Here is a 12337-nt window from a genome sequence, read left to right as displayed (position 1 = left end):
AATTTAGGATATCTGATTGGCTTGGATAAGTTGTTCCAAAGGGTCTGTTTCCATGCTGTTTAACTCTGCAACTCTATGACTAGGCATTTAATCATCTGTCCAGATCTCCCACTATGTGACTCAGTGCTAGGCTGTGTTTGAGTTGCCTTGGAAATTCTCCTATTGTAAAAGTGAATACTGCTTTTGTTACAATGAGTAGATTTCAAGGAGTATCATTATCTCACAAAGAAAGATTTCTGAACATTGTCTGAGATGCTGAACTGCTGACTGTATGATTATGGGTTGGGGTGGTGATGTTACTGCACTTCTTGTTTCTATTCTATGTTGGGCAGAAACTTTACTCAATAAAATCCTCCTACCTTCTTGACTCTCGTCTAGGTTATCCGCAGATCATGGAGAGGCTGAATTGGTGGAAAATGCAGAGTTGAAATAGTTCTGGGATCTGAATGAGGACATCAGATGATGAACTCTACATTTTAATGAGGAGTTTGGCTGCCTACAATGAAGGAAGACAGGAAGAGCAGGTGGCCATTCTTCCCCTCTACCTTATTCCAACCTTTACAGCTGATTTATATCCTCATTCCATCCACCCACCGAAGATTCATATCGCTAACATGTTTATCTGTCAAAACCCGACTGGCCTAGAATTTAAAATGTTTTATCTACAATATTCCTAGGGCAGAGTGCCATCTTTATACCATGCAAATTCTTGAATAGCTGGACTCTGTCCCTTTTCCTGGACTCCTCCCCGAATGGAAAAGGTTCTCTCTCTCTCACACACACCTCTCTCAATTCTTTCCAACATCCCAAAAACCTTAAACCTCTTAAATCTTCCAGAGATAGGCACAGGTGAGGTGCCGGAAGACTGGAGGTTGGCCAACGTGGTGCCACTGTTTAAGAAGGGCGGTAAAGACAAGCCAGGGAACTATAGACCAGTGAGCCTGACCCCGGTGGTGGGCAAGTTGTTGGAGGGAATCCTGAGGGACAGGATGTACATGTACTTGGAAAGGCAAGGACTGATTCGGGATAGTCAACATGGCTTTGTGCGTGGGAAATCATGTCTCATAAACTTGATTGAGTTTTTTGAAGAAGTAACAAAGAGGATTGATGAGGGCAGAGCGATGGACGGGATCTATATGGACTTCAGTAAGGCATTTGACAGTGTTCCCCATGGGAGACTGATTAGCAAGGTTAGATCTCACGGAATACAGGGAGAACTAGCCATTTGGATACAGAACTGGCTCAAAGGTAAAAGATAGAGGGTGGTGGTGGAGGGTTGTTTTTCAGACTGAAGGCCTCTGACTAGTGGGATGCCACAAGGACCATTGCTGGGTCCACTACGTTTCATCATTTATATAAATGATTTGGATGTGAACATAAGAGTATAGTTAGTAACTTTGAAGATGACACCAAAATTGGAGGTGTAGTGGACAGTGAAGAAGGTTACCTCAGATTACAACAGGATCTTGGTCAGATGGACCAATGGGCTGAGAACTGGCAGATGGAGTTTAATTTAAATAAATGTGAGGTCCTGCATTTTGGGAAAGCAAACCTTAGCAGGACTTATACACTTAATGGTAAGGTCCTAGGGAGTGTTGCTGAACCAAGAGAGCTTGGAGTGCAGGTTCATAGCTCTTTGAAAGTGGAGTCGCAGGTAGATAGGATAATGAAGAAGGCATTTGATATGCTTTCCTTTATTGGTCAGAGTATTGAGTACAGGAGTTGGGAGGTCATGTTGTGGCTGTATTGGACATTGGTTAGGCCACTGTTGGAATATTGCAATTCTAGTCTCCTTCCTATTGGAAAGATGTTGTGAAACTTGAAAGGATTCAAGAAAAGATTTACAAGGATGTTGCCAGGGTTGGAGGATTTGAGCTATAGGGAGAGGCTGAACAGGCTGGGTTTTTTTCCCCTGCAGCGTTGGAGGCTGAGGGGTGACCTTATAGAGGTTTATAAAATCATGAGGGGCATGGATAGGATAAAATGACAAAATCTTTTCCCTGGGGTGGAGGAGTCCAGAACTAGAGGGCAAAGGTTTAGGGTGAGAGGGGAAAGATATAATAGAGACCTAAGGGACAACTGTTTCACACAATGGGTTGGCACGTGTATGGAATGAGCTGCCAGAGGAAGTGGTGGAGGCTGGTACAATTGCAACACTTGTAAGGCATCCGAATGGGTATATGAATAGGAAGGGTTTGGAGGGATATGGGCCAGGTGTTGGCAGGTGGGACTAGATTGGGTTGGGACATCTGGTCGGCATGGACAGGTTGGACCGAAGGGTCAGTTTCCGTACTGTACGTCTCTATGACTCCATGACTCTATCTCCTGAAAATACCAGACGTTGCGGTGTGGGTTAGCCAGTTGGCTGATGGTCATGCAGAGTGACTCCAACAATATCGGTTTGATACCCAGACTGGCTGAGATTATCATGAAGGACCCACTTCTCCTCCTCAGGTGAAACCATCTCCTGTCGCCTCACTCTATCTGGTGAGATTTTAGAGCTATGGCAACTTTATGTATGCTTCACAATCTAACTTCTGGTCACACTCTTGTGATTTTTCTTTCATGAGATGTGGGATCTGTTGCCCATTCCTAATACCCCTTGAACCTTATGGCTTTCTAGACTATATCTCAGGGTGGTTAAGAGTCTACTCTAATGAGTTGAAGTGTCACATAGACCACACAGAGCAAGGACAGTGGATTCCCTTCCTTAAACAGCATTAGGGAGCAACAATCAATAATTGCTTCACATTTACCATCACTAACACTCCCTGCATAGTCCAGCAACTCCACCTGATGAAGGAGCAGCGCTCCGAAAGCTAGTGCTTCCAAATAAACCTGTTGGACTATAGCCTGGTGTTGTGTGATTTTTAACTTTGCAAAGTCCAGATTTTTATTAAACGATTTGAAATTCCACAAGTGGTCACTGATGAGATTTGAACCCAGGCCCCAGTGTATTAATCCAGTCTCTGAGTTAATCGTCTAGCAATACCACCTTGCTCCCTCCCCCAGTCTGTGCTAAGTACTTCCCAAAAGCCATTATTGTGCACTTATTTGAAGTTGCAATGCTCACAAGCACACACAGTACTTCAATCTTGCCAAGGATTTGTATAGTTGCATTAAATGTCCTGTTTATGTTCCAGTTCTCTAGTTATAAAGGTCAATGTTCCAGTAGTCATGATTTGGAGATGCCGGTGTTGGACTGGGGTGGACAAAGTTAAAAATCACACAACACCAGGTTATAGTCCAACAGGTTTAATTGGAAGCACACTAGCTTTCGGAGTGACGCTCCTTCATCAGGTGATAGTGGAGGGCTCGATCGTAACAGAATTTATAGTAAAAATTTACAGTGTGATGGAACTGAAATTATACATTGAAAAATTGATTGTCTGTTAAGCCTTTCATCTGTTAGAATACAGTGATAGTTTCACTTCTTTCATGTGTAAATCACAAAATCTTTTTTTAAGAAGTTGCATTCTCAGGTTAGCTGTTAACAATGGTGATAGCTAGACAATACGTTGAAGGTGTTGGCCCCTTGTGTTCTCTGTCTATGACCTGATGTTTAGATTGATTCTAATCGAAAAAATGAGATAACGGAGTTTTACATGAATTCATGCAGTTTTTGAGCAAAGTACAATGTAACCCTGCAAGTACAAATTCACCCCACAAAATATATGTGTGCATGTGGGTCTTTGTCTGTGTGTGTGTGTGTGTGTCTGTCTGTGTTGGAGGTTGTGAGTGTGAGAAAGTGTATGTGCATATGTGTAGTGAGTGCAGAGTGTCTTAAGTCTGTGAGGGGGTGCATGTGTGAGTGTGTGTGTCTGTAAGGGTGTGTGTGGGTGTCTGTGTGCGCATCTGTGTGTATGTGTGTCCACCTGATGAAGGAGCGACGCTCCGAAAGCTAGTGTGCTTCCAATTAAACCTGTTGCACTATAACCTGGTGTTGTGTGGTTTTTAACAATGTTCCAGTAGCCTTTCTTGATTATTTTGAAGAGCTTTTTTGTTGCCTTGTGAAACCTGGGAGTTAACAGAGTAATGGCAGTAAGGGAAGAACTGTGCCATCAGAGGGAGGGGGTGCTGTATCCATTGTAGCCCCCTGCTGCCTCTCTCTATTCATGTCAATCTGTATTCACTGCACCTCCAGCCCTTACAGTACACATCCAACCACCCTTTACTCTGCTCATAAACAAGAAAACAAATGCAAATGGATAAACAGGAAAGCAATAAAATGGAACTGTAAATCAGGCTTGCTGCTGTGTAGCACTAGAACCCTGTTAAAGAGCTACCTGAGAATGTCGAATCTAATGTTCAAATGTCTCCTTTAGCCGGGGGCTCAACAGATGGATTTTATGTGTATTTAATGTGCTTCCTCATCTTGCTGACAATGCCTTCCATCGGGAGAGACACCAGCAATTGAGCAGACATCCTCAGAGCTTCATGTAAAGGTCTTTACTTTGTCTATAAGATGCATATCTCGTCAATGCATCAATATGTTTCTGACATCGATGTATTCCTCGCAATTTGGATCATTTCATCTGTGAAAGATTAGATTTGAAGAATTACCTCAATGCAGTAGCTGGAACACTGCCGATAGAATTAGTAGGTGCAGAGGGAGGGGGAGGGGGAGCATCGAGTCAAGGCTATGAACAGGGAGTTGGATAAGTTATTACAGGAGAATTATCTGCAGGTTTAGGGAAGGCAATAGCCTGGTGGTATTACTGCGATAAGGGCCCCTCTGGTGGAATTCTTACCCCTGGACTAGGGGGTCTGAGTTCAAGTCCCACATGTGCCACAATGTGTAATATTGTGTCTGAACAGGTTGATTAGAAAAATAGGCTAAATAAAAACAAAATTATCATCAGGCTTTTAATCCAGAGACCCTGGGAATCAAAACAAACCAAGACATTGCTGGAGAAACTCTGGCAGCATCTGTGGAGAGAGAAACAGAGTTAATGATACCAGACCAGTGACCCTTCTGAGTTGCTTCTGATAAAGGGTCACTGGACCTGAATCATTAACTCAGTTTCTCTCTCCAGAGATGCTGCCAGACCTTAAAACTTGCATGCTCCAGACATTGAGACTTCTGTCACTGGAACAGTTTCTACTTATTTACAACAGCAAAACGGTCAGGACTGTGAGGATTTCTATTCAATTTCCTCTTCAAACCCACAGCTGGAAGGGGCACAGTGCTGACCTTCTGACAGTGCTGCACTCCCTCAGTACTGATCCTCCAACAGTGTGGCACTCCCTCAGTACTGACCCGCCTATAGTGCAGCACTCCCTCAGCATTGACACTCAGACAGTGCTGCACTCCCTCAGTACTGACCTTCCGACAGTGCAGCACTATCTCAGTACTGACCCTCCAACAGTGTAGCACTCTCTCAGTACTGACCCTCTAACAGTGTGACACTCCCTCAGCACTGACCCTCCGACAGTGTGACACTCCCTCAGCACTGACCCTCCAACAGTGCGGCACTCCCTCAGCACTGACTCTCCGACAGTGCGGTACTTCCTCAGCATTGACCATCCGACAGTGCGGCACTCCCTCAGCATTGGCCTTCTGACAGTGTGGCCCACCTTCAGCGCTGATCCTCTGACAGTGGTGCACTCCGTCAGTACTGACCCTCCGATAGTGCGGCCCTCCCTCAGTGCTGACCCTCTGACAGTGCGGCGCTACCTCAGTACTGACCCACCAACAGTGAGGCAGTCCCTCAGTGCTGAGCCCCCAACAGTGCGGTACTCCCTCAGTACTGACCCTCTGACAGTGTGGCACTCCCTCAGTGCTGACCCTCCGACAGTGCGGCACTCCCTTAGTACTGACCCTCCAACAATGCGGCACTCCCTCAGTGCTGACCCTCCGACAGTGCGGCACTCCCTTAGTACTGACCCTCCAACAATGCGGCACTCCCTCAGTGCTGACCCTCCGACAGTGCGGCACTCCCTTAGTACTGACCCTCCAACAATGCGGCACTCCCTCAGTGCTGACCCTCCGACAGTGCGGCACTCCCTTAGTACTGACCCTCCAACAATGCGGCACTCCCTCAGTGCTGACCCTCCGACAGTGTAGTACTCCCTCAGTGCTGTCCCTGAAAGGATGAGCTGGGATGCTGTGGTGTGGTGAGTTACCTCCTGACTCAAAGTCACAAACAATCCCCAATGAAGCCACTGCCTGACATCTTTAAAAGGTTTCCATTGGTTGCGGCTCTAACCAATGACAATACCTGACGACCGGAAGGTCCAAGCCTCATCGTTATCGAAATGCACATCTCCTGCAATTAGTTCGTCACCAGGGAGGAATGCATGAGCCACGGCACCCCCTGGTCCATCGAAGGGGTACTGGTCATTGTGTTGTGACTTTGTGAAGTCGATCAGAATGTCTGCGTTGTCTCCTGCCACCTCATGGAAATTGAGTGGTGCAATGTCACTCCAGACCTTCAGAGCATAATACATCAGAGCACGAATGGTGTCATGTCCTAACCGGCTGTCCGTTGGAAACGTTCGGACTCTGCAGGTGGTAAATCAAAGCTGTGAGCACGGACTTCATTACTGCTAATGAGAGACAAAGGTGCAATTAATCTCTTGTTAACATTAATGGGAGCACAATGTGATGCTCTAGTCTTTTAAGCTTCCGTGAAAAAATGATAATGCTTTTCACAACTGACATTTGCATTAAGATTAAAATGTCAATAATTGACTGTAGGCTTGCACTGATGAAAAGCGGGGGTTCCTTACCGATTTCCAGATGCCTTCCTTAATAATGCCAGTAAACAAAAAAACAAGCCAGCCATTAGGGGCAGCTGTTGGGCAGCTCCTTAATGACCCGAACCCGGTTACCTCTCTGTAAATGGTACAACTCTGGATGAGGTTAGAGAGAGAGAGGTTACAGATGATATTTGTCTAAGGTGAAGGCCTAAGGTGAAGGAGTCTTGGACTGTTCTCGTTCAAACCAAGATGGTGAAGGGGAACTTTAAGCCAGCCTGTTTAAAACTGTGTGAAGGGCAGACAGGGAGAACCTATCAAGATGCTGATAGAGTCAGGCCCATGTTCACTGCAGTTTAAAAGAATTGTGGGGGTAGCCTCAGAGAAACCCATAAATTTCTACCAGCACAAGACAGAGTAAACACAACAGGGATGTTCCCAATGACCAGGGAGATCAGAACCGGAGGGTTAGAGTCTAAAGATACAGGGTAGGCCATTTAGGACTGAGGATGGGGAAATATCCAGAGAATGGGGAGCCTGGGGAATTCCCAGCCACAGAACATGGTTGAGTCCGGTAGTGATTGGAACCAAGTTGATCTTATTAACTGTGAGATCCTTGCTTGGAGTTGTTAACCTGGGCCAATCAGGGAGCCCTGGCTGACAGGTATAAACAGGGGATTTCGAACCTCCTCAGTTCAGGGACTCTCTCCAAGCTGGCTGGCCACTGCCAGTGTACTGTGTATGTTTAAATAAAGGGTGACTTAGTGACGGGATATTGCTTCTGTGCAGTTATTACAATACACTGAATGTTTTCAAGAAGGAGTTGGATATAATTCGTAAAGCTAAAGGAATCAATGAGAAGGGGGAGAAAGTGGGAACTGTGTTGGATATCAGCGTATTGAATGGGGGAGCAAGGCTATACGGCTGACTCCTATTCCTATGTTTGATGTTTCTTGGAGCAGAGACATTGCAGGCAATTGGTCAAAGAGTTGAAGTTGGAGTTGAGGAGAATGTTTTTGAACACAGTCAGTTGTTATGACCTGGGGTGCACACAATGAAAAGGAAGTGGGAGAACATTCTGTAATAATCTTCCAAATTGTACAAAGTAAACAGCTAAGCCTTTATGGGATTACCAGGAAAGAGCAGACAAGTGGAATTGAGAGGATAACACTGAAAAGATATGGGTCAATGTGTGGAATGCTGCAAGATTCTGCACCATAGCTTTATGGAACATAGGACCAGTTGGAATGGGAAACGCTGTTGCGTAGCCAGTGCAGAATTACTCAATAATCTCATTCAGAGCAATATTTGGAGGTTTGTGACTCATCTTGACGTTGTGATCGCATCTAGAGAACAACAGTTCATGTCTGAGAATCACCTGAGGACAGATTGGGTTTAGCTGGGGTGCTGTGTTTTAGCAGCTTTGCCTGAAAACATGTGCTTAGAATCACAGAATAGTTACAGCTCAGAGGCTATATGGGCCACCATATTTTTGCTAGCCCTACCTAAGAGGAATTAATTCCACTCTCCTGCTCCTTCCCTCTAGTCCTGTCAATTATTTTCCCCTTCAGAAACATACCCCATTCTACAGTTGAATGTACATCCAGCACACAGTCTAGGAATGTTACCCCAATCCTTGCTATGTGCAGTGTAAAAACATTTCCTCATGTTGCCTTTTGGTCATTTTGCCAAACGCCAATTTTATGATGGCTGCAGAAAGTCTAGTGGGCAAAGCATTAGGGAGCTCCCAGGGCTCCAGATCTAATCAGGCGTTGTGTATCAGGGCCAAAGAGGCAGACTTAAAATTACTTTTCTTCATATTTCCACAAAGTGAGTGCTTTCACTGTGTAAAATAGCTGAGGATGATCCAGTTGGGTAGATAGAGTCACACAGTGTGGAAACAGACCTTTCAATCTATCTAGTCCGCACCAATCATGCTCCCAAATTAAACCAGTCCCATGTAGAGAACTAATTCCTTGGGCAGAGGGGATCCAGTTCAAGGGGGCACGGTCTTAAATTTGGGCTGTTCAGGGCTGAATACCCCTTTAGACAAAGCGTCGTGGAAATTTAAGACCCTCTCCCCAAACATACTGTTGATGTTTTTGGGCAGTTGTGTCTGGAATTGATCATTATTAGTTTTGGACATCACGGTATATAAATGACAGGTGAAGGGATGGGACTTAGCGTTCAGGCATGTTCCAACGGAATAGTAAAGGGACTGAACTGTCTTCTCATCTTTCTCTAGAGCTAAATTTGATTCACAATTCAGGCGAGAGAGAAAATTGGATTGTATCTTTTTCTCATCCCTGAGAAAGAAGATTCAGCCTTTAGCTAACTCTAATGTCTTGACATTCATTAAAGGCAATCAGTATCCTGTGATGTTATTGCTTAGGGTTTAATGAGTAATAAACTGCAGTTGACTCAAGGAGAATTCCTTGTTTGTTATAAAGCAATCATTGATCCATATTTGATGTAATGAAGATTGATGCACCTGAATCTTCATAGAATATTGAAGAAGCATAAAAGGCCTGATAAACACCAGCATCCTGATCTCAAGCTGTATATCCCAGCAATATCTGTTTGCTTTTGGGGAAATATGAATATTGACTGTGTCCCACATGCTACCAAGACACGAAGAAAACTGAAGGGTGTCACCATGGCTCAGTGGTTAGTACTGCTGCCTCACAGCACCAGGGACTCAAGTTCAATTCCAGCCATGGGTGACTGTATGTCTGGGCTTTCTCTGGGTGCTCTGGTTTCCTCCCAGTCCAGGGATGTGCAGGCTAGTTGGATTAGTCATGGAAAATTCAGAGTGACAGGGATTGGGTGTTGTTGGTGGGATGCTCTTCAGAGGGTCAGAGTAGATGCAATGGACTGAATGGCTGAGTAGGTTTGACTGCTGGAGTAGTTTCTTAAACTTACAACTTCAGCAACTCCCTGTGCGATAGAGTTAGGGTTTGATTCAGGTTTGGCCAATTTCAGTGTACAATACTCAAAAGGGTGCTAGAGGGATCTGATCTATATGTTCATAGATCATTGAAGGTGGCAGGTCAGGTGAAGAGTCATAGAGATGTACAGCACAGAAACACATCCATACTGACCAGATATCTTAACCTAATCTAGTCCCATTTGCCAGCACCCGGCCCGTATCCCTCCAAACCCTTCCTATTCATTTACCCATCCAAATGCCTCTTAAACGTTGCAATTGTACCTGCCTCCACCACTTCCTCTGGCAGCTCATTCCATACACGTACCACCCTCTGCGTGAAAAAGTTGCCCGTTATGTCTCTTTTATATCTTTCCCCTCTCACCCTAAGCCTATGCCCTCTAGTTCTGGACTACCCAACCCCTGGGAAAAGACTTTGTCTATTTATCCTATCCATGCCCATCATGTTTTATAAACCTCTATAAGGTTCAGCGTTCAATGCTCCAGGAAAACAGCCCTAGTCTATATAGCCTCTACCTATCGCTCAAACCTTCCAAACAGTGAATAAAGCATATAGTGCTCTTGGCTTTATTAATATAGACATACAATACAAGAGCAAGGAGGTGATACCAAACTTTTGTAAGATGCTTATGAGACTGCAGCTGGAGTATTATGTATAGGTCTGGGTGCCATATTATGGGGACCATTGCAGAGAGTGCAGAAGTGATTTTCACGAATAGTTTCAGGGATAAGAACCTTTAGTTATGAGGGGAGAGTGTGACTGATTTCCTTGCAGAGTAGCAGACTAGAACGACATTTGATATAAGTTCTCAAAATCATGAGAGATTTGGAGGGATTAGGTAGGAGGGTTCTATTCCTGCTCATGACAGGATCAAGAATGAGAGGACACAGACTTAAAGTGATTTTCAAACATTGCAAATGTGATGTGAGAAATAAAAGTTTCAAACAGCAAGGTTCCGATCTGCCTGAAATGACACACATTCACCTGAAGCATTCAAGGGGGCACGAGACAGTTAATTTCATAAATAATGTGCAAAGGTATAGGGAAAGGGCAGGAAAATGGCACTAAATCATGACACTCATTGGATCGCAAGTATGGACAGGATGGGCTGAATTGCCTCGCTCTGTGCCATAACACTGTGTGATTCTTGTGTATCCTCAAGTTATATTGCTCCACTATTGGCTGCTGTGTCTTCAGGTCAGGCAACATCCAAGCAGCAGGCGCATCAACGTTTCGGGCAAGAATCCTTCATCAGGAATTCCTGATTTTGCCCGAATCCTGGATTTTCCTGCTCCTCGGATGCTGTCTCACCTGCTGTGCTTTTCCAGCACCACACTCTCAACCCTGATCTCCAGCATCTGCAGTCCTCACTTTCTCCTGCTCTGTCTTCAGCTGCTTCTCCACTTTGGTAGCAAAAACGGGAAGGCAGAGGATTACCTGAACAGCAATAGATTGGGAAAGTGGGGAGTGCAGCGAGACCTGAATATCCTTGTACATCAGTCATTAAAGGCAAGCATTACAAGGGTGGCACTTGATGAAGAAGATAAATGTTACGTTAGTCTTCATCAGCCGTGGATTCATGTACAGGAGCAGGGTTTATTTGCTGTAATTGTATAGAGGCCTTGGTGAGACCACTCCTGGAGTACTGTGTGCAGTTTGGAGTCTCCTTATCTGAGGAAGGATGTTCTGGTGATGGAGGGAGGGCAGCAAAGGTTTCCCTGACTGATTCCCGGGATGGCAGGTGTGAGGATGAAGAGGGACTGGATTGGCCAGGAGTTTATAAGGTTTAGGGGTGATCTCAGAAATGTGCTGAGGCAAGGGTAAACACAGAAAGGAAGTTCCCTATGACCAGGGAGCCCAGAACCAGGAGGTCACAATCTAAGGATACATGATAGGCCATTTCGGACTGAGATGGGGAGAAATGTATTCACCCAGAGAATGGGGAGCCTGTGGGATTCTCTGCCACAGAAAGTGATTGAGGCCCAGACATTGAATGCTTTCAAGAAGGAGTTATATATAGTTCTTCGGGCTAAAGGGATGAAAGGGTATGGTGAAGATGTGGGAATAGGGGACTGAGATGAATGATCAGCCATGATCATTCAATCAGCCATGATTGAATAGAGGAGCAGGCTCAAGGGGCTGAATGGCCTCCTCCTGCTCCTGTTTTCAATGTAACCTTAAGTCCTCGATTTCTCCCTCTTTTCAGCCATCCTTAAATTCTTGCTCTCACCTCTCCTAATAACTCCCATTCACATAGCCCAATGTCAAGATTTGTTTGATGCCTATTTTAAAGATGCTATATAAATGCAAGTTGTTACCATTCACAATCTCAGGGCATCTGTAAACACTTTAGAACTCAAATACCTTTCAATTATTAATTCTATTGTCATAAAGAAAACACAGCAGCCAATCGCCATGTTGCAAACTCCCAGAAACTGCATTGCAACAGTTATTGGATAATCAGCTTGAATGGGGCTGAATTAAAGATTAAAAATTGACAAGACACCAGAGAGAACTCAGCAGCACAGCTTCAATTAGGAACATTTACATCAGCCAGGATAGACATGGCCCTGGTATAATATCCTATCTGAAGGATGGCGCTGCCTCACAGTGCAACACTCCTTCAGCACCGCACTGGGAAGGTCAACCTGGATTATGTACCAAAGTCTCTACAGTGGGACTCAAACTCA

The 12337-nt window shown here is 44.9% G+C and overlaps 1 protein-coding gene across 2 annotated transcripts in view; it reads right to left on the bottom strand.

The window, feature by feature from the left end:
* Window positions 1-12337, bottom strand: part of mmp17a (matrix metallopeptidase 17a) — a 126718-nt gene that overhangs the window by 42135 nt on the left and 72246 nt on the right. For both annotated transcript variants that reach the window (XM_072587684.1, XM_072587683.1), the window contains exon 4: window positions 6222-6505. In XM_072587684.1, the coding sequence (XP_072443785.1) occupies window positions 6222-6505 (284 nt within the window). The remainder of the gene's footprint in view (window positions 1-6221; window positions 6506-12337) is intronic.

This window comes from Chiloscyllium punctatum, chromosome 17 (genome assembly GCF_047496795.1).
Source record: "Chiloscyllium punctatum isolate Juve2018m chromosome 17, sChiPun1.3, whole genome shotgun sequence".
Lineage (NCBI taxonomy): Eukaryota > Metazoa > Chordata > Chondrichthyes > Orectolobiformes > Hemiscylliidae > Chiloscyllium > Chiloscyllium punctatum.
The sequence above is the reverse complement of the archived record's forward strand: the minus strand, read 5'-3'. Positions and strand labels throughout refer to the sequence as shown.